This window comes from Notolabrus celidotus, chromosome 10 (genome assembly GCF_009762535.1).
Source record: "Notolabrus celidotus isolate fNotCel1 chromosome 10, fNotCel1.pri, whole genome shotgun sequence".
Taxonomy (NCBI): Eukaryota; Metazoa; Chordata; class Actinopteri; order Labriformes; family Labridae; genus Notolabrus; species Notolabrus celidotus.
This window is the reverse complement of record NC_048281.1, coordinates 28,961,993-28,985,978: the sequence shown is the minus strand read 5'-3', so window position 1 is coordinate 28,985,978 and position 23,986 is coordinate 28,961,993. Positions and strand designations below refer to the sequence as shown.

The following is a 23,986-nucleotide window of genomic DNA, read 5'->3' as shown; positions in this document are numbered from 1 at the left end:
GATGTCCTCAGTTCTCCACAAGCCATGTAAACATGAGCAAACTTTATCTTCTTCTGGAGGAAAATGTTTTTCATTAGAAAAATATTGTATCATTATTTTCCTATGGCAGGATCATGATCTTGATTTCATCACACTTCTTTTTCATGTTGTTTTTAAGACCTTTCTGACCAGCGGGCAACATTTTATAACAAAAGAATTATTACCCTGAGTTCTGAACAATTTTGATGCACCAAATTTAGCCTTTTCTGTACAATTTCCTAATTTGTATCTTGTCTTGTGTCCTCTTTTGTGTCTTCTGAACTTTTAGTGTTCATCAAGAACATTTTCACATCATGATTAAACATTAATTTGAAAACCTGTCAGCTTCAACAGTTCTTGTGTTTCTTCTTTATTGCCCTCCTGCAGAATTCCCAGTGCTTTGGCTTTACACAGGTAGTCCATGTGAAGCTTTTTGAGACATTTCTGGATTTACTTTAGTTTTGTTTGTGTGCTTGAAAGAAACTGTGATTCATTTCTTTGCTATAAATAACACAATTTAGGATGGAAGCTTGGGGCCATAAATAAATGGACCTTGGGCCGCAATTGGCCCCCGGGCCGTACTTTGGACATGCCTGGTGTAAGTTAACTTGTCTGGCTCTGTTTACAACATAAAGACAACAAAGACTCAACTTTGATGTACTCATTTATGTATCAGAATTAACAAGTACATACATATACATTTTTTCTTCATTTGATAGCTAAAAAACATACAATACATTTTTATACAAACCAGCAAAACTTCTTTTTAAATAACCAGAGCAGAATCTTGTACAGTAAAATTGCTGCTGCTGCTAAAACCACTCACACTGCTGCTGAAACAGCAAAATAAATCTTACTACCTGAGACACACACACACACACACACACACACACACACACACACACACACACACACACACACACACACACATACATACATAAACAACCTTTTTATTAACTTCCACACATTCATTTAATTTACGTTAATAATATTCCCTTTGACTTTTATTTTTGCTTATATCATTATCTCATAATATTTATTGTCCATCACTTCAACAATTTCTTCAGCCATGAGTCACAGTAAACAAAAATGGACAACAAGTGAAGTAAACTGCTGTGTGCCTGTAAGAAACCTCTTATCATGAGTTTTTGACCTGACTGATTTTGTCTTGATTTTCACTTTATCTTTGGTGATCATTTTAAAACAGCAGTCTGTCCCTGCTGAAAAAGAAAGACTTTAAAAGACCAAGATCTATCACCTATTTGTGTTACTGTACCAAGGTGTCAGTGAATGCATCACGGGATGCTCTGCAGACCCTCTCCCAGTGATGGAGTGTCGTCATCTGGTGGTCACAGACATTAAAACAACCATTCTGACAAAAAGAAAAACATCTCATTTATAAAATACATCATGGTAAAGTGAGAGGGTTTTGTCCTTTTGCTTTCTCTTTTGTTTTTTGGGGGATTTTTAAAGGTGAGTTGTGCAAATGATCTCAGGTGCAGTGGTCATCTCTTTTGATGATTTCCCATCATCTTTTTCAGGAGGTGTTGAGGACCATGGCCACTCCAACCTGGGAGTCAGATAAGTAGAGATGCATTCAGTAATCAGGCTGGATTTACACACTATTCACCTTATTCTCAAGCTAATGCTGTTTTTTCTTTTGTTTTCTTTGTTTTTCTTTGTAAACAGAAGTGACCATATTTGGGTGGCAGGCAGGATATGCACTGCTACACCTCTATACCCCTGCTTTATCATGTAGTTCTCCGCAAGCGGTACCACAATTTTCCCAATGAACACAGTCGTAAATCTGAGCTCCAAACTAGCGATTCAGATGTTACACTTCTTTTAAAACATTGATGTAACAAATCAAGTGAGAAGTGTGACCTTTAAAGAGTTTAACTACTGTTTTGCAACCAATGGAGTCGCCCCCTGCTGGCCATTAGAAAGAATGCACATTTAAGGTACATCAGTTCTAGCGTTACTTTTGATGCAAAGAGGCTAAATCAAATATATGAATGCAGTCTGTTGTGCAAACTTACCGCTGTGTGGCCGCCATCTGTTGGATGGTGTCAGGCAGCGGCTGCATGAAGGTCTCAGGCAGGAAGAAGCAGAGCAGAACACTGAGCAGTGACAGAGACCCGACAACGATCCACGGCAGGAACTGATAGAAGAAAGCTGGAGACAGAACCAGACCAGATCAGTGAGTACAGATAGATTTACTAAGACATCTTTTGTATGAATTTACTTATTGTTTCTGAAATTCTAATAAAGTTTGGTCAAAAATCTCCCAATCAGGCTAGTTTGAGAATTTTACATATTAGCATTGGGCCAACACCTTAATTTTGCTATCTCCAGAAATGTCTGCCTGATTAGGCAACATCTGTATCACAATAGAAACCATTTTAAACCTGGAAATTCTTACTTTTTTGAAGAATTAAAGCCTGATTTTTATCTCCACCTCTTTCATATAGCATAAAAATATTTTTGAATATAACTCAGTTGCAGCCAACTCCAATTTAAAAGCATTGGTAAACCATAAAGGTAAAACTAAGACCCTAGTATGTCAAGGGCAAAAATAAAGGTTGCTTTTCAGTGTATGGCAAAAAAATATATAAGTGATGTGATTGTAGGAGAAAGAGTTCCAATCAGTCAAATACACATTGTCCTTCAAATTTCTTTCTGAATGTTTCTCCAGCATATGAATAATGAGTCAGATAGATTTACTAAGACAGCACAAAATTTCACTTGAATCTTATACAATGTTTCAGTATGATATAAAAAGAAAAGGTCTCACCTAGATCCAGCAGGTACGGAGAAACAGCAGACCCCACTCTGGAGAACATGGCACAGGACGACATGGCTGTGTTCCTGATGACTGTGGGAAACAGCTCACCAGTAAAGATGTACAACACCCCGGTGCCGGCAAGAATACCAAATTTACCCAGCAGCACAAGAGTCAAGGTGACAGCTGGATAACCTGCAAAGAGGAGGGTTGTAAGATAGTGTTCTGGGCTAAGGAAGCAATTTAAATCCCACTTTCGATCATTAATTGACCAGATTTCGTCATTATGATCCTTTGAATACTGTTTATTATGCAACACTTATAGATTTTCAAGGACAGGTGCTCTGTGTGTAACATGACCGCCCTCTGCTGGGGCCTCTTTATATATTGTCATGCCACCTGTGTTGCCTTCTCGCCCAGGTAGTTATTGCAAATAAGAATTGGTTCTCAATTAACTCACCTGGTTAAATAAATAAATAAATAAAAGACATACAGCAGCTGAGGACTTCAGCTACTTTCATTTGGTCTGACTTACTGTGTAGAGTGATCTGAATGAGGAGCAGAGCCAGCGCCCCTATCAGAGTGAAGCCTACATAGCACCAGCGGCGAGGTAGACTTCGAGCTGCCAAACAGCTAGCGAGGTACGCAGGAAGCTCAACAAACGACAACAGGAAGAAGTTCAGGAAGGGGTTTCCATTGAGAGTAGACAAGTTAAATGTGAGTCCAAAGTAGCTCACACTCAAAGAAAACCTGCAAATGACAAGAGAACACATGAATCTTATGGAAATTGACTCATATGGGGTTTTCTTTTTGCTCTATCCAAGTTGGAAAAAGTGTTCCAGCTCACCAGATGAGCCACAGCTTCAGTGTGATACTTCTAATGTTTGTGGTCCTGAGCAGGTCCAGGAAGCTCAGGGACTCAACCTTCTGGCTTTCTGCTTTTTCAACCTGTGGAGAGAGAGAGACATTTCAGTACTGTTGCTACTGTCTTTTAGTGTTAGGACAGGGTTTGTATTTTTCTTTACCTTCGCTGAGAGGAAGATAACCTGAGGAGCTTCTACTCGGTTTTCCAGCGCTGCCAACCGCAGCAGGACTTCTGCTTCCTGAAAACGGCCACAAGACACCAACCAGCGAGGAGACTCTGGGATCAACCTGGTGGACAGACATGTACAAGAATATATCATTTGAAGGATTAGAGGTCTTTGTAGGACAACCTTGTCCAATAAGAGCTACAACATTTCAATTCACCATATTCATACAGCGGCTAGTTTCCTCTGAGGTCACAGTGAGGATGGGAGGCTGTTATTTGAGGTTTTAAGTCATAAGAAAGAAGGTAACCTGGCAATCATTATCATCTCACTGCTAACTGCTGAATGGGAAATCCAGAGGAACATCTATCTGTACTACAAAATACACCTCTGTGTTTGATAACTCATTAGCTACCTTTGGATGACATAACAACAGCTAAAAATATATAAGCTAGTGTGTATGTTAACTAGTAATTTGCTCCAAGATAACATTATGTAAGCTAGGAATTTGAAAAGTACAGCAAACAGTCCCAAGCTTTCAACCATTTCCTTGCTAACAGTAATATTCTCTAGCTGGTGCAAACATGGAGCTAAGTTATATCTGATTCTGTCTGATCCATCCTGATGATGTGCTGTGATCCTCTTACCACCAGAAAGGCATACAAGCCAGGCCGGGCACAGTCATGATGAGGGACAGGTGCCTCCAGCTCCTGACCAGGTAGGCAGTGCCGGGCAGCAACATCATACTCAAGACGTAGAAAGCAGGTAAGCAGAGGCCTGAGAAGAGCACTCTGGATGAACCTACCAGGATCTCTGAGCCTGTGGATTAAACACAGATCTTAGAAAACATCACAGAATTACCAAGTGCCCTAATAGTTCTTCTAATATTACTGTCTCTGTTGTCATCTGCTGCACAACCCCAAATGTGGCTTCTTACACTGAAGCTGCCAAATCAGCCATGTAATTAGGTTTTGTGAGCTTTCTTCCCCAACAATACAAAACTTGTGTTTCCTCTGTTACTGTCAGTATTTTTTTGGAGGCGGTACACAGAACTGAAGGCCAAAACAAAAGATTGAATTTCAAACATGCACTCATTCATGTAGACAGTGCCTTCTCTGTCCTCACATGAGTCTCCAACCGAACAACAACACTACAGCAGACAGTGGGGGAAAGTCAGCACTCATAGCTCTTAAACTATCATGAAAAAGAGAGGCCCATACCTAGTACAAACAAAGCTATGTAGCTGGAGATCTGACCCACACCCATCATGAAAAAGAGAAAGGTGAAGATAGGCCAGGAGGGAGCGAAGGCCAAGGCACTGCTGAAGATGCTGAGCATGGCAATGGCACTGAAGAGGACAGGCTTCCTGCCAAAGCTGGAACACAAATACAGCAATGTCAGCCAGAACAGCAACATATCTGGTCCTTGACTCAAATATGAGAAGACAGACACTAAGATACTCTCTGTAACAAACATGACAGTTTACAGCAAACTGCAAAAGCTTCTTGTATTTGGATACTTGTTGCCTAGCTTAGCTCAAAGCTGACTACCAGGAAATTGTTCTGACTCTGTTAACTTCATAGCAGCTAAGAGGGGCAGCAAAGGGACGCAGTTTTAGGTGAAATGGAAGAATACCGGTCAGAGATTTGTCCAGACACGATGCATCCACTCAGTCCTCCAAGGAAGTATGCAAGGGAAGTTAAACGCTGTTTCCATTGGTCGTTACACACCAGGTTAAACTGGAAGACAAAGACATAAAAATATATATATTTAAGAATGGAATGTGTTAAAAATTTGAATGCAATCTGAAATATTACAAAATGTTCATTAATAGCATAAATCAAAAAACCAAAAGGCCATTTCCCCATGTGGGGTACCCCTGGGTGCACTACTTTGATGTGATCTGTGCCTTTTCATCAATTCCTTCCTGATTCTGTTTACCCTGTGTCTCTGCACATCCTGTTCTACAACCCATGCATCTTCCTTTGACCCTGTCCACATAATCCAGCTCTTGCAAGCCTGGTTTATAGCTAATTCCAGCTTTAAAAGACCTGGGTCTTGTCCCAACAAAGTCATGAAGGGTCCAGCCACTCAAAGCCTGGTCTATAAGAGACCAGAACTATCAGTCCTCAAGGGCTTCATAGGTGCTCTGTAAAGCCTTTAATTAGGGACTAGTTGCATCTTTGGAGTTCACAGTGCATGCCTGCCTGTGCACTGAGGAGCGTCCAGGATGGACTGAAACATTTGCATTTTTTCGTCTGTTCAATCTCACTTTGTTCAATAAGTATTTTTAGAACTAGGGCTCCTGTCTGTTGACCATTTGGTCTCTGTGTGTGAGTCCTTCTTTTGCTGCTCTTTGTTTTTGTTCTTGACCAACGAACCAGAGAGGAAATGTAAATGTAGGACAACTTTTAAGGTGCAGCTCAATACCTGTGCAGTTAAGATATGTAAGCCCCAAAAAAATCGTAATAAGTTTCTTGAACCCTCCTGTTATGTTGCAGGTCAAATTGACCCTTTGGCAATATATGCCTTCCAAACCTGCTAAATGCAGCATAAACATCTGGGCAGCATGTGACAGAAGAGGAGTTGTGTTAATTTATCAACATCACTTCATTAAAAAAAGTAAATTCAAAATGTAAAATAGAATAAACTTAAATCTGTGTCATGTAAAACTATTGTATTTATATTTAGGGCTTTCCAATGTACATTAAAAAAAGTTTTAACATTAATTTTAATGTAAAATGAGTGAGTTCTCCTCATTGAACCATTATCTGTGAGAATTAAAGAACACCAATGGACCAAATCTTGATTTAAATGGTTAGTAAAGGAGTTAAATTTATTTATTTTATTGGGATTTTTTGGGGTTCTGACACTTTTGGATAATTGAATATGCCCCGGGTCAAATTGACCCAGGAACATTATTGTTGTTCCAGAGAAACAAACATAACAGGAGGGTTAAATATCAAATAACTTATTAAGAAAACTTTGCTGGCTGCATTGGCTGACATTTTTTACTCATTGCAAGACATTCAGGCCTTTTCTCTGCAGTGTAGTATTCTTGGATTTCTTTGGGATTATTTGGGCGTTTTAAATCCATTCATTCAGTCAAATTTGGGAAGCTGTTGCAGCAGAAGTTTGAGCATTACACCTTAAAGATGGATGACATAAGAAGGTAACCCAACCTGGTCAGTTCCAGCTTCTTATGTCAGCATCCTGCAGTCAATGATTGGTGCCACAAAGAGGTTTCAACCTCTCAATGTTTGACAGACTGGAGCTGTTCTGACCAGATTTGTGACTAAACAGTAACATACAGTAAATCAGAGGAGGGGGCCTCACTAATGGAAACCATTAATGTTAAATTAAAATAACTGTATTAAAGCAGTGAGTGATGAGCACCTCAGTGACCACAGTGGACTCGTAGTACTCAGAGCTGTAGGTCCACCCATCTTTACAGCTCTCCTGCTTCAGGCCGGACACGAGAACCTCTGGACCTGATCCAGACATGTTGTAGGCTGGACCCAGGTTGGGCGTTGTTCCCAGTGCAGACAGATTCTGCACCTGGTCCAGCTCATACCGGCTGCAACTGCTCCGCTCCAGCTGCCCGGCCTCCATCTGAGCAGGAAACAATGTTACTAACAGTGATGTAACAACAGAGCAGGGAGGTGGACTGCATCCGACAAGGCCACTGCAGTTTAAACTAGACCAGATCCAACCTGTATGAGGAGCAGGTCTGAAGCTAAATCATTAGCTGATGGCATTTTCAAGTTCTTTGAATCATCCTTACTTTGCTTTGCTCAGAGAGAGACAGCTGCTGTTATGTACATATATATTCTCTCTTAAATAAAATATAACCAATTAGCAGATTGAACCTTGAAGTGATTTACAATGTTTTTTATTTAGCAGTTTCATTTGAAATAAAAATGTACCTGAAGAGGATAAAAACAATATCACAAAGTCAACTGTTACAATGAACTTGATGATTAAATTTGAGACTGGTTCTGACCTGCACTGGGATGATGGCCTGGGTCCAGTCCTGGCTCAGATTGCTGTGGATGGGGATGTGGCAGTGATGTGGGGGGCTTGCCAGCAGGAACATGACGCACAGGATGTTGTATCCACTGGGGATGGAGGTGAGACAGAGCAGGAAGAAGACCCTCCTCTGGAACGAGCCCCACTTCCCCAAAAATGAAACTGACTCCTCATAATTCCCCATTGTCCTGGTCTCTGTTGTTTTCTGTTTGGACTCTTTTATTTTTTTTACACCTTCAGTAACAAATTCAATTTACGTAGTGCTGTTGCTGACTCACCTGCTACAATAAGGCTACCTATAAAAGCACATATCAACGCTTCATACACTCAAAGAACTACATTAAGACTGCTTCAAGCGCTGTAACGACTGTGTGGGAAGTATCATAAAAATGAATTATAGTGTCTGGTTCTATAAAAAAGTCCTCCCAGCTACACATACTACGATAAGCACTGTCAGAGAAAAACTCTTAATAAGTGTAGAAATAATCGTATTAATCCTGTAGCAGCAGCGTTGGTGTCTCTGTGCAGGAAATCTCTGAGGCTTCACACCTCTTTTATCCCAGAAAAGACAGGGAACTCCACCTCTCCTCCTCCTCCCTCTCTCATCCTCCCTTTCTCATCATTCTGCAACACGGTGTCACAACTCCTCATGCTGGGAAAAAAATACTTACAATCAGAGACAGAGAGGGAAAGAGTAGAGTGGAAGAAATAATGTGTCCATTTCATGTGGTAATATTTATTTTGGGTTGCATGCTGCAAAGACTGAAGGACAATAGAGTTAAAGTCATGATGGTAATGTCACGATGCACTGCTCTTTAACTTTGGCCATTTAATGTTGACATGAACATATATTCTAAATACTGCAAAAAAGTGCTATATTTTCATAATGTAAATAAAATGACCATAAAAATAACCTAATCCTCACATTGATTCACTTAATAACTCTCCTTAATAAAATACCACAGTAGTAAACATAAAGGTCAGAATTATGAATCAATTTGACATTTTTTTGTGGAGTGCCAACAAAGTTACCTCAGGACTCTTAATATGAAGCAGGTTAAGACAATGCTCTTCAAAACACTGCTTAGAAATGTCCTTCATTCATTAATATATCACTAAATATAAAGGTGTCTGTTTTAATCTTGTGTGCATGAGATAATCAGCACTTTGTGAAGCGGTTGTGTTTACTCTCTCTTGTCACGTCACGAGGACAGAAGCATATTACGTCTCTCTCACAGCCACCTTTGTAGGGATAAGCTCGAACACCGAAAGCAACTATTTAGCTAACTTTGGCATAATGTTGTGTTTGGTGGAATCATGATTTACAAGTCCATGATGAGCTGGAACACGAGGGCACTTACACTGTAAATGTCTCGTCACCTTTTAACCGGCCTGATCATTTATTGTCACAGAGCGGGTGATGCAGAGTTTGCAGTAAATGATCAAACCTGTAAAAAGCTTACAGTCCAGTTCAGTCCTGTTCTCTCTTAGTCTGGCTCATGACCTCAGCGGTTACAGTTTGTTCTGGTAATGCAGACTCATTGTTTTTTTTCATGCTACATTATCCTGAAAATCTAAATATGAAGACTACTATCAGTAAAATCAGGGGTGTACTATGAGGGAGACAAGGGAGGTTGATCGCCCCCCCCCCAGTGCCCTTATGTCAAACAAATGCTGTCCTCTGAGATGCCTGTAGTAGATAAAAATGAACTCTCTGGTGCCCTTGCAGTGGAAATCATGTGCCCTCAAAGGTTTCCCTTTCAACATTGAAAGTAAACAAAGTGCCCTCTGGTTGCCCTTCCAGTGGATAAAATGTAAACAAAGTACTCTGGATGCCCCCAAAGGATAAAATGTAAACAAATTGCCCTCTGGATGCCCTTCCAGATGATGAAATGTAAACAAAGTGCCCTCTGGATGCCCTTCCAGTGGATGAAATGTAAAGAAATTGCCCTCTGGATGCCCTTCCAGATGATGAAATGTAAACAAAGTGCCCTCTGGATGCTCTTCCAATGGATATAATATAAATATCGGGCCATCTGGATGCCCTCTCAGTTGATATAATGTAAACGAAGTGCCCTCTGGATGCCCTTCCAGTGGATGAAATGTAAACAAAGTGCCCTTTGGATGCCCTTCCAGTGGATAAAATGTAAACAAAGTGCCCTTTGGATGCCCTTCCAGTGGATAAAATGTAAACAAAGTACTCTCTGGATGCTCTTCCAGTGGACACAATGTAAACAAAGTGCCCTCTGGATGCCCCCAAAGGATAAAATGTAAACAAATTGCCCTCTGGATGCCCTTCCAGATGATGAAATGTAAACAAAGTGCCCTCTGGATGCTCTTCCAATGGATATAATATAAATATCGGGCCATCTGGATGCCCTCTCAGTTGATATAATGTAAACGAAGTGCCCTCTGGATGCCCTTCCAGTGGCTGAAATGTGAACAAAGTGCCCTTTGGATGCCCTTCCAGTGGATAAAATGTAAACAAAGTGCCCTTTGGATGCCCTTCCAGTGGATAAAATGTAAACAAAGTACTCTCTGGATGCTCTTCCAGTGGACACAATGTAAACAAAGTGCCCTCTGGATGCCCCCAAAGGATAAAATGTAAACAAAGTGCCCTCTGGATGCCCCCAAAGGATAAAATGTAAACAAAGTGCCCTCTGGATGCCCCCAAAGGATAAAATGTAAACAAAGTGCCCTCTGGATGCTCTTCCAATGGATATAATATAAATATCGGGCCATCTGGATGCACTCTCAGTTGATATAATGTAAACGAAGTGCCCTCTGGATGCCCCCCTAATGGATAACAGGTAACCAAAGTTCCCTCTAGATGCTTTTCCAGTGAATACAATGTAAACAAAGTGCCCTCTGGATGGTCCTCCAGGTGAAAAATGTAAAAACAGTGCCCTCTGGATGCTGTTCCAGTGGATAAAATGTAACTAAAGTGCCCTCTCGATGCCCTCTTAGTTGATAAAATGTAAGCAAAGTGACCTCTGAATGCCCCCTAATAGATAACAGGTAACCAAAGTTCCCTCTAAATGCTTTTCCAGTGGATAAAATGTAAATAAAGTGCCCTCTGGATGCTTTTCCAATGGCAAAAATATGTAAACAATGTTCACTCTGGATGGTCCTCCAGGTGAAAAATGAATGAATGAATGAATAAAATGTGAACAAACTGCCCTTTTATTCATTTGACCCTTTTATATACTGTATGTTTCTTTGTTATGCAAGCTTTGTGACTTAAGTTTAATTTCCTTCTTAGTCTTTTTAAATGCATGTGTCAAAACTGTAAATCAATCAACAGGATTCTATCATATGATTGTGTTTGTGTGTTACATTATAGCACTCCGTTTTAAAATGACCATGTGAAAAATGACAGATTAAGTTTAATGAGAAGGTCAAAACAGAGAGAAAACTAAAGAGCTCACAGAATGATCTTCAAAATGCTGCAAGAGGCAGATCTTTGTTGATAACCACTTTTGAATGTTGCCCTGTGACCTGCTCTTTCAGTTAGAAGTCTGATGTCTGAAATTAACAAACATAAAGGACTATGAAGATCTTTTATGGCTGCTGTAACAGGCACAGATTATTTCTTGTTGGTTCTTATTAGAAACACAGTGCGCAAAATTTGATTTACAAGAAGAAGAAAGATGATGAGAGGGGCTGTTTCCCAAAAGAGCTGTGTTATCCTTTCAAGGTCGAATGTGCAGCATGTTGTCTCTGAGTTGCTACACATAAAAAAAGACAGAAAAGGCTACAATGCTGTCCATAAATAGGTCAGGGAGTGAGCTCACCCTGTTGAGGAGTAAAATGTCAGAGGGTTTAGTCTTGTAACTGGTTACATGGCCAAAGAAGCTGTCATCACAATTTTAAAGTAACTGTTTTTGATGTGTTCCTCAAGTCAACAGGTGCTGATGTGAGTACAGTGTCCTCTAGTGGAGGAGTTGTGAAGTTGTTCAGGTACCATAGGAATCTGTAGAGTTATATGAGAGTTGACAAGGGCTCGTTAGTGTTTTAATGTTGCATTCAAGGTCTCAATTTGCTATGCTTAGGGATGTTCCCCAGTGTTCATTAGAGTGAAGTAGGTTGTATAGGGTAAGTGGGAAGTGGTGACTCCTCCAAGAACGTTTGTCAGCTTTGCAGAACCTTAACGGTTATGTTATATCAGCTCTCAAGACATCCTCCTATTAGATAAGATAAAAAAGGATTCATACATCCAAAAGTCATCCATATTAAATGCATTCTTGTGGATGATTCAAATCAAACAGAGAAACCTAGGGGTCATATAAAGGTCAAATATTATCAGATATGTAATCAGATATCATATATCAAAAAAAGGTGCATGACTGGTTTGTGACGTTCAGCAGTTTTTTTATTGATAACAATTAAAACAAAGTTACAGAAATGAAATAATAAGGTCAGAAATGTTACATTATCTCAACCTGGCAAGTTTGCATTTGCATATTTGCATCATCATCATCAACGTCATCATCATCATCATCATCATCAACGTCACCATAAAAAGGCTCAGAGAATAAATACTGTACATAAAGAAGTGTCACTCTTTGCTGCTGTTCTGAGCTGAAACCTAAAAAGAAAATGCCCTTTGTTTTTTAAAACCTGAACTGTTTCTCGTTTCACACACATGGTGACAATTCATATACGCAGCTCACCTTCACCGGTCTTTTCTACAGATCATATCTGAAATGTTTGGATTGATCTGATTGAATCTGAACTTTCTTTCTTTCTTTCTTTCTTTCTTTCTTTCTTTCTTTCTTTCTGTAGAGACTGTAATCTGAATCCTGTGTGTGATCACAGTTCAGTTTTTAAAATCAGAATTTAGTTTGCAAATATCCTCTGTGAAAAGAAACAAAACAAATACATTGGTCATTTTTTGTTAAAGCTTGATTTAAGGTTTAAAACTTTGAATATGAAATGCTTGAGCAAGCTTCACAGCTGTTAAAAAGTTTGGTTGAACTGCTCCTTTAATCTCATAATTTCCCTGTTTGGATGTCCTCTTTAGTTGATGGAAAATGAGCTTTTATTTTGAAAGAGAAGTGATCCAATCAGATTTTAGAGGTTCATTTAAAAACAGGGACAACACACACATGCGCACAATCTCAGTTTTCAACAAAAACATTACGACAGTTTCAACAAAAACACAAGTTAACGTCATTTCAACTAGAAACAATTCTTCAGTTTAACATCCATGTGCGTTTTTTTTTTTTTTCCAGTATTGGGACTCAGCCCCAGTATGAAGACTTCGGACTTGCATGGAGACTCTCAGGCCTCAGTATTGCTGATAAGGAAGCAGAGTGTAAAGCGAAGCAGCAGCTGATCTGTACATTATTGCATCAAGTTGACATCAAAAGACAAAAGAGGAAGTTCAGTTGAACGGCTCAGAGCTCTGACAAGCTGCTGACAAACAGCTTGAAACATCATCAACGCGGATTTGACACTTTGTCTTCTCTTTTAAACATGTTGATGACACAGATAGAGTTACTGCACCGTGACCAAATACTGCATAGATAACACACATACACACACACACACACACACACCCATAAATCTGTTTGTTCATTATTGGAAGACTGAGATGCTTCAAGTTATCCAGGAGGAGGCAGGAAGACCGACGAGACAATACTGACCATTTGAAACCATGGAAATAACGACCAGAGACACAATCACTGCATTATTAAGTATGGATGAAGCAGAGCTAACTCTGTTAACTTCTGTTAATGATCCAGGTTTTCTGATCCAGTGTTGGAGCTAGAAGTTCTGGTTAAAAACAGTGTGATCAAAACAAAAGAGAAAATGTATCCGTATCATTAAAAGACAAGTTTGCTTATCATCAGGTATCAATAATCCACCGCTTACTCCTACATGTTCGTTTTAAAGGTTATAGCTGGCATGCTAGTCCAGAAGAATTGTGAATCAACACTCTTCTCTCTGTATCAGTAAGGGTTAATGTATAGTGAGCGGTTTGTTATAGCAGATAAGTGTAACATAAATAATGTAACATGGACATGTCTGTATCCCTGCTTTACTTCTAGAGCAGGGGTGTCAAACATATGGCCCGCAGGCCAAAACTGGCCCACCAGAGGTTCCAATCCGGCCTGTGTATGTCTTCCCAAAATGAAAAAATGACAGAGAAGACATTTTTTTGATTTTTCAATAAAAGTAACTGCTATATCAAATTTGTTCTCTGGGGGTCGCATACAATGATGGAGCGCACCTGAACAATGCAGGTGAGTGGGAAACCTGTGTGCTTGGTGTGTTGGCAGCAGGCTTCAGGGCTTAAAGAATATAATATTTTGGCCCTACTATGAGACTCATCATGGTGAAAAATACAACAGCTGTTTTAGTAAAAAATATAGTTCATGAAATTTGAACATTTTCAGAATATACTTGTACTTTTTGCACTAAAACAAAGGGAACATTTTTGAGTTGCCCTTCTTTATAGGTTATTATGTTGTGATTTTACTGGTCTGGCTCACTTCAGATCAAATTGGGCTCTATGTGGACCCTGAACTGATATTAGTTTGACACCCCTGTTCTAGAGTATACACAACTGTACGTTCAGTTCTTCTTGTTCTTTCCTGTTTTGTTTTATGAATCTTGATTGAAAAAGCAGACTGTTTCATGTCTGAACTAGTCAAACTATCATTCTATACCTCTGCACTTATATTTCTTGTTCATGTTATTGTTGTAAATCCAGAGGTTTTGATTTTTCAAGATACATTTCGGTATAAATGTAAAGCTTTCATGACTTTAAAACACTCATTACGTCCTCCATGTGCTCTCTGGATTTGCTCCTATCTCCATGTAAGGGTCGACTGAGATATCAGAGAGTGAGAATTTAAATTTAAGTTATAAATTAAATCAAAAGGAAGGGAAAAAGGAACTCAAACGTCTGATGAGCATTAAGGAGTACTCTGTATTCCTGCAAGACTCACTCTGATTCATGTCCTGCTCTCCATCTGCTCACAGAGCTGAGGGAAGAAGTGACTCCCTGGTGAACCTCCATTCAGCTGTTTTTATTATTATCATTATTAATATTGCTCATAGCCGATAAGAAAATAAATATAAGTGGGGAAAACTTCCAGTTGTTACACTCCCTCTGTGACTCTCTGGGTGTTTTCTATGGTTTCTCCTGGTTCTGTGACCCCCCCCCTTTTCCCAACCTTCAAACAACCACCTGGTATAAGTACCGTGTTCTTCCTGAAGGGGGCACTAGTGGAGAGCTTATTGAGCCCAATCGGAGATATCAGTCTCTGGATTAATGTGAGGGATAGATGAATCAAATGGTTGTTTGAGAGTCGAGAAAAAGATGTGGGTGTTATATTTACAACATCCAAAGTAAAACCAATTATTAGAGCACAGAAAAAGCAACCAGACGATTGATGTTCTTCTCTTTTGCGCAGTGAAAGCTTTTTCTCAGGAAGACGTTCCTTTGCTGTTGCAGGTTGTGAAAAGTTCCAGTGATGCGTTCAAGTCTTTGAAAGTTCCTCCGACTCTCGTGATTAAAGTTTCAGGTACAGTAAAAGTTTCGTCCGACTCTTCAAACTCCAGGAAGTTTTGTTCAGATTCAGCAGTAGGGTTGACAGAAACAAAAAAAAACAGCAGGCTGATTGTCCACACCAGGCAACAACAATCAGGACGAGAGGGTTTTTTATTTTTTACTGTAAAACCAGCAAGTAGCCCGGTCCAGGGTGCAGGTCAGTTCTGTTGCACACTGGCGGTGGAGATGGCAACAACAGAAAGAGGCAGAGATGAAGACATCAGACGACAGGAGGCAGAGTTCGTCAACGGGAGTTCAAACTGGGGTTCCAAACATACAGCAAGTTAGCTCAACCTCAACATGATGATGTGACACAGCTGAGCTTTATTAATCTGGGGTTTCTGCTGAGTTCAATCTAAAGAAACAGAGTTAAAAACTGAGATTCACCTGGATGTTATGTTGCAGGAGAATTACAAATATATCATCTATAATATTTATCCCACATGGCAGGGCTGTAGGACACATAGGTGATGTCCCCTGTGATACTTCTGAATACTACTGTCACCTCTTTACTTAAAGCTACTGTAAGGAACTTTTAGGTTGCATTGATTTTGGCGCCCCCCTGTAGTCACAGCAGATGGATTTTTCTCTTTTCTGATCTTGTGCATGTTTAGAGTTTTCTGTCTGAAATCTGATCTGATGGTCTTTTTCTAAACAGTCAGACTTTCTCTCACTGTGAATCTTTGCCAGAGGAAATGTAAACAAAGGATGTTTTGACAGCGTGCTGTAATTGCCTTGACTGACGCCTACCCTCTGGCAGTATTTACTTGCACTAGACATAATTAAATTGGGAAAAATGAATCTTGCTGCTGATGATCTCTTTTGCTTTTGTTGGTAGTACGGAGGCATCCGTTTTTAATTTAAGTCTGTTTCATTACCAGATAAATCGTCCTCAGAGGAGCTTTCATTGATTTTTTTAAAGCACATTCTATCTTCTTTTGTGATAACGACATTAGTCCCTGATTTTGTACACTACTTTCCCCCATTCAAGAAAGATTGTATATTTAAGAGACATTTTTAAGGCTTGGGGACAAACACATTCAAGTGTATTTATGGGGTTTGTTGACAATAAGAAAATATACAGTACCACATTTCTTCACATTTCTGCAGGTTCTTTTTTTGCCTGAAATGCTGTATGTTTGGAAAGAACTGAACATGTGTGCAGAGACATCTAAAGGGGACACCTGCGGCATCACGGTCCAGAGCTGACATGACATGAGGACGGCTGCAGTCGACATCAGGTTTTTGCTGGTTAGTTCCTCCAGCAGGAGGAAGAAGAGGAGAGGAGCCTCAAGGGAGAGAACAAAGGACCGGACCAAACCGGACTTGAATCAGGTTCCGCCTCACCCGTCTTTGTGTTTCGTCTTAGCAGAAGCTGCATCTCTAGCCTGGACTCCAAGTATCTTTGTTGACTTTATTTGTGAGTACTTCAAGCAAGGAGGAGGTTCAGGTCACGTTGAGATTTCATGTTGATTTCGGGTCCGTGCGAGTCTTGGTTCAGTTTTCTCTCAGCTTTGCGTTCCGTAGATTCAGGCTGCCACTGGAAGGTTAGTTCAGTCCTTTTTGCAAAAAGGTCCAGGAAAAATAAGTACTCTCAGTGTTCTTGTGTACAAATTGAACATTGCACCTTGTTCTCTTCCACTTGATAGCTTAAGTTGAGCTGTCTCTGAAACATAAAATCTGCTAATAGTAACAAAACACTGCACGCTGATGTTTTTCCCCAGGACCATTTATTGCTTTGGGGAGATCCTTATATTTTTCCAGGACTGCTCCTACAGCAGATATCCATGATTGCATTGAACAAGTCCCAGTTTTTCCAGGATATGTAGAAACCTTTAATCCTCTGTTCAGTTTCAGGTCAGGTGGTTTCTTCAGAATCAGACTTCTGTTTGGATAAAATCACAAGTTGCTGTCCGATCAGCTGTGAATGTTCCTGTGAATAAGACGTCTGGTTCAGAAAGGACAGGGACGAGGTGCTGTCCTCCCCTGTTTTCCTTTTGAAGCCTCAGGCAGGTGAGAGGGTTGCCGGTTTGAATCCCTGCAGCCGTGATGGCAGGGCTCGTATCCCTGCTGCCCCTGTAGCTCCAACAAAGTGGAGGTCAGAGGTCGAGAGTCCCCACCTCTGACGACTTCATCAGTACGGTGTGAAGAGGATCGAACCTTGGCTCGCTCTGATTGGTCCAGGAGCCGGACGAAGGAAGGAGGCAGTGAAGAGGGACGAAGAGGCCGGAGGGCGAGGATGCAGAGAGATGGCAGTGGTGAGGGGAGAGGAGGTGGCAGTGAGGAGAGGGGAAGAGGAGAGGGTGGAGGAAAGAGAGGTAGGAGGGAGAGAAATGGTGCTGGTGAGTGGGAGGGAGGAGGGGGGAGGAGCAAAAGGAGTGGTGAGGAAGGAAGGAGAGAGGGTGGGCTTCACTAACTCCTTCTGAGGGGAAGGGGGAAGTACAGAAGGAGAGGAGATAACAGAGAAAAAAGAGGGGAGAGGGAGGTGAAATCAAGGAGAGGAGGGGAAAAACGCAAGGAGAGAAATGAGGGAAAGAAGGATAAGAGAAGGGACAAGTGGAGGAGCCAAGGAGGGAAGAGAAGGAAAATAAAAAGTTGAGAGGAGATAAGAAAAGGAAACAAGTATGGGAGAGGATGGAGGGGAAGGATGGAGGAGACAAGCAAGGAGAGAGGAAAGGGAGGGTTGAAGGGAAGAAAAGAGGAGGTATCAAGGATAGGAGAGGAGGAATGATACAAACAAGGAAACAAGGGGAAGGATACAAGGAAATTAAAAAGTAAAATGAGGAGAGTACAAATGAGGAGAGGGAAGGGTAGACAAGAGTAGGAAAGGAATGAAAGAGATCAGATTAGACATGTAGAGTAAACAAGGATGAAAAGAAAGGGTAACAGGAAGAGAGGAGGACCCATGGAGGAGAGGAAATAGGAAAGGAGAGTGATAAGGAGGTGAGAAAGCAGCATTAGAAGAAACATTGCAAGAAAATGTCAAAAACCAAAAAATAGTGAATGATTACATCGATTCCTTCAGCTGCGAAAAAAATACAATCAACAATCACTTACGGTGAGTGAGCTGCGCTGCTGTTTGTTGTAAGGGCTGTATTTGGGTTTGCTGGGTTTTCCTGCCACTCTGTCCTTGTGTCTCCTGCTGGAGATGTGCTGCAACAAGATGGACAACAAACAACCTGTTTAATGATCTCATAATAAAGTCTGTGTAAAATGTAAAATTGTATGTGTGAGTGGCTACATGCCTGTTTAACCAGACAGCCTACATACAACTCTATCTCCATTTTCTAGATAGAAATAAAACCATCACATGGTGCAACAAGATGAAATCTGTCATCTGTGCTTGTTTACATCCAGGTAGTAGAGCTTTTTAGCATTACAACAGCTGTCATTAACCAGGGCTACAGCTCCTGTTAATAAGGAGCGGCTGCTTTACAGTGTAGACCGGCATACTTCCAATTATACTGTACTGGAAGTATTAATAATTAGTTTAACCGACTTGTTGTTCTGGTGCTGACTAGTGAGGGTGTCGATGTTTAAATTTTACAACAAACGTTATCTGAAGACTCTTCACAAACAGAGCAGGTCTAGACCGTACTCTATGTTCTATTACAAAAGACCCAACATCAAGACAGGATAAGATCCAGTCCCATCTTACAGACAGGACTCAGTCTGATCTCATCTTAATCCACCATGAGCAGAGCACTTTGCAGAATTTAGGAAGTTGGCAAGGACGAACTTCCTTTAACAGGCAGAAACCTCCAGCAGGACCAGACTCATCTTAGACAGCCATCTGCCTAGACTGAGTTGGGGTTGGAAACTAAATGCACACATGCCTAGTTGCCACAAAACCCTCATAGCTGATCTTAACCTAAGTCCGCACACTGACAAGGCAAAGGCCAACCAGAGGTTTAGATCTTGGGGTGGCACCAGAGGTGGCCAATCAGCTTTAAAGTGAGGCCCATGACACCCTGGCCATACACCGCTGAAGCTACACAATGGATGAAAATAATTGAGGTTTCAGTTTAATTGTTTCTGCTCTCAGAAGTAAACACACAGTTAACAAACAGCTGCCTTAGTTAGCTTACACAAGAATTATATTACTCCCCTGTGCCTGATGTGTCCGTACCTGTTTGAGTTGGATCTCAGAGTTGACGTGGACATCACAGATCTGGCAGTGGAAAGTTTTATTCTGCAGACCGGATCCTTTGATCACAGAGCTGCTGCCATTTTTCAGCTTGGCTCCGGGTCGGGGGTACGCCTTGATCGGCCCGGCTCCACTCCGAGCCTCCAACATGGTTTTGTGCTTTGAGCCTGCAAACATTAACACAGAGAGAATGGACCAAACTTTTTACAGAGACATAAGAGTGAATACATCTATCATAATGATTTTTTCATAGCAGAATTTGCAGCTCTGAAGCCATAACTTTATCATCACATTTAATACTGCAACATTCTGCAGTTTCTAGCTGTGTTTTCTGTTTCACAGCTTCACACATGATCCAGGTGGAGCGAATATAAAAATACCTAAGTATCAATTCATACCCCATGTGAATTATGACCCAGATGTGTTTCCATACATCATATCGCACTTCCCCACCTGCATTGTGAGCCTCAAGCTGGGACAGAGAGTTGACGGCAACTTTGCACAGCGAGCAGTACAGCAACTTCTTCGCCTTCTCCTCCTCTGACTCCGCAGAGAGAGGAGCATCCTGGGAGGAGGCCTGAGAGGAAGGAGGAGCAGGGACTGACGGAGCCGCGATAACAGGAGCAGAAGCAGGGGGAGGAGGAGGAGAGGATTTGGAAGATGAAGAGGAGGAAGAGGAGGAGGAGGAAAGGCCGGGGGCAGGGAGAGCAGAGGGAGGACTGGACGGGGGAGGCTCACTGCCTGCTCTGCTGGAGGAGGGAGAGGGGGAGGAGAGTGGGGAGGAGGAGAGGAGGAGGAAGGGTTTGAGAGGAGAGGTGGGGTCTGGGAGGCTAGGTAAGAGCTCTGGAGGGAGGAAGAAGACAAGGTATGAAAATCCAGCTCACCCATCAATAAAACATCATTAGCATAATTTACAGCATACAGATCAGTGCGATAAGGGAATTAATCAACCTGTGTGCTGATTGGTGCTGATGTTAGCTGGTACAGGAGGGGCGGGGCCAGCGGGACTCGTGTTGCTACCATTGGTCTCTCCGGTGATTGACAGCTTGGCCTTTACTTTATTCTCCTGAGATTTGAGCTTCTTGGCGTGACGACTTCCTCTGTAGTGAGCTTCTGCTTGAGACTGAGACACAAGTGAGATTTTTAAATCTACTTAGTTTGCATTGGATCCCTCAGTAACATCTACAAGACGGTAAGAGCTTAGACTCAGAGGAGGATGTGAGAAAGGCTGGAACATATCCTCTTTCACCCGTGCACTGCTCCTCTGTAAATTGGGACATCGCTGGTTGCGGTGCATGTGTGAATGCAAATGACTGAATCTGCTGACCCAAATAATACCAACTCTTTTTTTCCTGCATGCTCTCTAATAATAAGTCAGTGTGAAGTCGGGGTGAGCCAACGTCTTAAACCCAGAAATTAATAGCCTGGAACATTCACCACAAACTAGTGGGCTGCTAATGATGTCCGTCACATCGAATGAAGTTTCTCTAATGTCTCAAAATTATGCAGAAAATGTCAGCAGTGCGTGTGAGAAGAGGGCTCATGTTTGGTAATGCTTTTCATACTGAAGATATTAAGTGTTCTAAATAAAACCTACATCACAGACATCTTAAATATCTGATTAACTTTATTATTATATAAGAACAGTCACTGCACCAAAACCCTAAGAATCCAGAGATACTTGTTTTTCCAGTCCTGCAAGAATCTTGATCATATCCGGATTAAAAATGGAGATTTATTGATGTGTTTCAGATCTGAGAAGAATTTCCTTTACATAAAATAGTGAGTCCAGATAAATATAAAACCAAATATGCCCCCATGTCATATCTTGAAATATATGGACTCAGTATTTGGCTGGAGTGTTACTAAATCTGTGTCATATCATCACTCTGTCATTGAAGCATAAAAATACTGATTCAACATCAGAAATGTGACGAGTGTCGCATTCAACATACAGCGTCAGTCGTATCAGTAACATTTCTTAACTCCATATTCTGATGGTATCAACGTGGTCCCATTTCAGAGCTCAGATATGCTTTACATATGATATATTATAATGCTGTGGTCGACAATCTCCAGTAGGGATTTCATCGTATATGGGTCATACTTAAAAAAAAAACCCACACCTCTGGATTCTGAGGTTTTCTCTGGAGTGAGTTTTTTTTTTTAATACACTGATGGAAATTCCTCCATTTCTTAATGATCAAAATGAACTCTCAGTCTGAATCATTATTTTAAAAACAACCAAAATGTGAGATTCAGCCAGAACATGGTGGAACCTTTTGTCCTACTTTCATTGGTTGATTATGTTCAGTTTTGTACTTCAGTGTACCCATGCTTCTTTGTCACCCTTTACGTAACTGTCCTTTAATGCCTTACCTTAAACCTCTATGTATTTGTACCTGAGTCCTGCCTCTGTTCACCCAAGATGTTTGTATAATTTTTGAATCACTAAGAGATCATTTAACCCTTAAAGACCTAGACCATTTTTGGGGGTGCCAGACTCTCCTGTATTTATTTTGTTTTTCTAACTTATTGAAGCACTCAGCATCAAGTGCCATGCATCATTTTATTCAGGTGAACCTTATCTTTCACTGTGCTGCATTAAAAGTATCAGTTTTACATTTGTTTTGTCTGATAATGGATGAAAATACTTAAGTTTTTAAAAAAAACGTCTGAAAATGTAGGCCATTTTTTACTGTGAACTAGGGATGACCACAATTAATCGATTATCGATTAATTGATTGTTAAGAAATTACTCGAAACACGCATTTTTGTTATAAATTTTCCGTCACGTGGAACAAACATCATGTGGTCTCATATTACACTCAGCTATCAGGGAGGTGTTTTAAGTTTAAAGCATGTTTGGATGTGATTCAGTTGTTAAAGGTGTTGCGCACAGCGGAGATGCTCTGCTGGCGGCTGCGGCTGCGCGTCAGGTCTCCCCGTGCGCTTTTTTAAAAGAGGATCAATACAAAACTGCTGCCAACAACGACACGGACACAAAGGTTGACAACTTTAAACAGGACATTTCCCACCTTTGGATACGAAGGCAACAGACAGGTGGGAAATTCAGGTACACTATGTTTGCAGACCAGCAACATCAGAGCCGTCTGAGCTTTTCTGCAGCTGGACTGATTATGACCCGGTTGCTCTCTCGGCTGACACCTGACCGAATACACATGTTTATTTTTCTCAATAAGAACGAGTAGACAGAAAACTGGACACTGTGATTCTGAAGTACTTTTCTGTTAGTAGTCTCAGCCTTCACTTTATAAGACTATGTCCGCGGAGAATATTTTAAAGAGCCTGATCGTTGATAATCTGCGTGTCAAACATGTACCCGTATTCAATCCTGTCAGTTATTTGCATTTTGTTACTGTAGAAAATATTATTTAGGGGGAAAACAACGTATTTGGCATTGTTTTTGACGTAAGAATAATCTTCTTTTTTTTTATTCATCAATTAATCGATAATTGATCGTTAACATTTCCAAAAATCGATCACGGAAAATACTTAAAATGTACATCCCTACTGTGAACTCAGACAAAACGTCAGGAAGATTTGTTTTGTTTTGTTAGAAAGTTGTAGTTAGGTGTTTTAGACTTCCAAATGAATTTTTGTCACTATCAAACCTTTAATAAGCAAGTTACAGCCATTTATTATAGTATTATCTTAGGCGTTTTTAGTGGAAAAAGCAGGTGTATTCTTATGCATCATTTACTGACCCGGTAGATGTGTCCAGGAAAGGCCTGAGAATAAAGAGCTATTTTTGGCCGCTGCCGGCCGTCTAGGTCTTTGAGGGTTAATTAGAAAATACAATAAATACAATCACAGGTTTCTCTTTCTCATGTTTCAGGAAAAAACGCAACATGATGTCAAGTTGTTCTCAAGTTGAACAGACTGTCTCTTCACTGTAAATGATTGTTCATGTAAGGTGTCACCACACAGTGCATCATCCCAGAATGACAGCGTGTAAGTGCACTGTAACAAGCCTCCAGGTCACCACTGTCCTCATGTGACTGTCTGAAAGCTCTGTGACTCAGCTTTTATTCACTTTATTAGACTAACTTCATGCTTTCCTCATCTCCTCCCCTTGTCTCCTCTCTTCAGCAGTCATTCTTGTTTTTGTGTTCTTTCATGAATAATTTTTAGTGCTCATACATTAGTCATGTTTGATTGGCATGACACTAAGAAGGAACCTTGTTATCTCCAGGCAGTCATTATGTGAATGAGCTGAGTGTCATTTACAGTGTTGTGTTAAAACGGAGCGGTAGGTACTACACCTGGTTAGACAAACCACTGCTTTGTGAGAAAACCTGACAGAATAATTCAATATGGAGAAACAGACCTACAAACAAACCTTGCAAATATCACAAATAATTATCTGTGTTAGGTTTCCTAACAAGAATATTCTCCTG

General features: G+C 40.8%; 2 protein-coding genes across 2 annotated transcripts in view; both read right to left on the bottom strand.

Annotated features, from left to right (window-relative positions):
- Window positions 1–1,004: 1,004 nt before the first annotated feature.
- LOC117819808 (solute carrier family 22 member 4-like) lies at window positions 1,005–8,472 on the bottom strand. The gene is made up of 11 exons (XM_034693280.1): window positions 7,832–8,472; window positions 7,225–7,440; window positions 5,464–5,567; window positions 5,049–5,203; window positions 4,476–4,647; window positions 3,826–3,952; window positions 3,648–3,748; window positions 3,336–3,550; window positions 2,813–2,995; window positions 2,058–2,193; window positions 1,005–1,588 (listed from the first exon to the last, which is right to left on the bottom strand). The coding sequence occupies exons 1-11, from the start codon at window positions 8,039–8,041 to the stop codon at window positions 1,486–1,488; spliced, it is 1,722 nt and encodes a 573-aa protein (XP_034549171.1). The 5' UTR covers window positions 8,042–8,472; the 3' UTR covers window positions 1,005–1,485.
- A 4,120-nt stretch (window positions 8,473–12,592) lies between these two features.
- The window catches only part of znf385b (zinc finger protein 385B), a 77,944-nt gene continuing 66,550 nt past the window's right edge, over window positions 12,593–23,986 (bottom strand). Inside the window, exons 7-11 of the mRNA XM_034693341.1 lie at window positions 20,517–20,688; window positions 20,019–20,408; window positions 19,548–19,732; window positions 18,476–18,571; window positions 12,593–17,837 (exon numbers count right to left, since the gene is read on the bottom strand). Of these exons, the coding sequence (XP_034549232.1) occupies window positions 17,553–17,837; window positions 18,476–18,571; window positions 19,548–19,732; window positions 20,019–20,408; window positions 20,517–20,688 (1,128 nt within the window). The 3' untranslated portion in view covers window positions 12,593–17,552. The remainder of the gene's footprint in view (window positions 17,838–18,475; window positions 18,572–19,547; window positions 19,733–20,018; window positions 20,409–20,516; window positions 20,689–23,986) is intronic.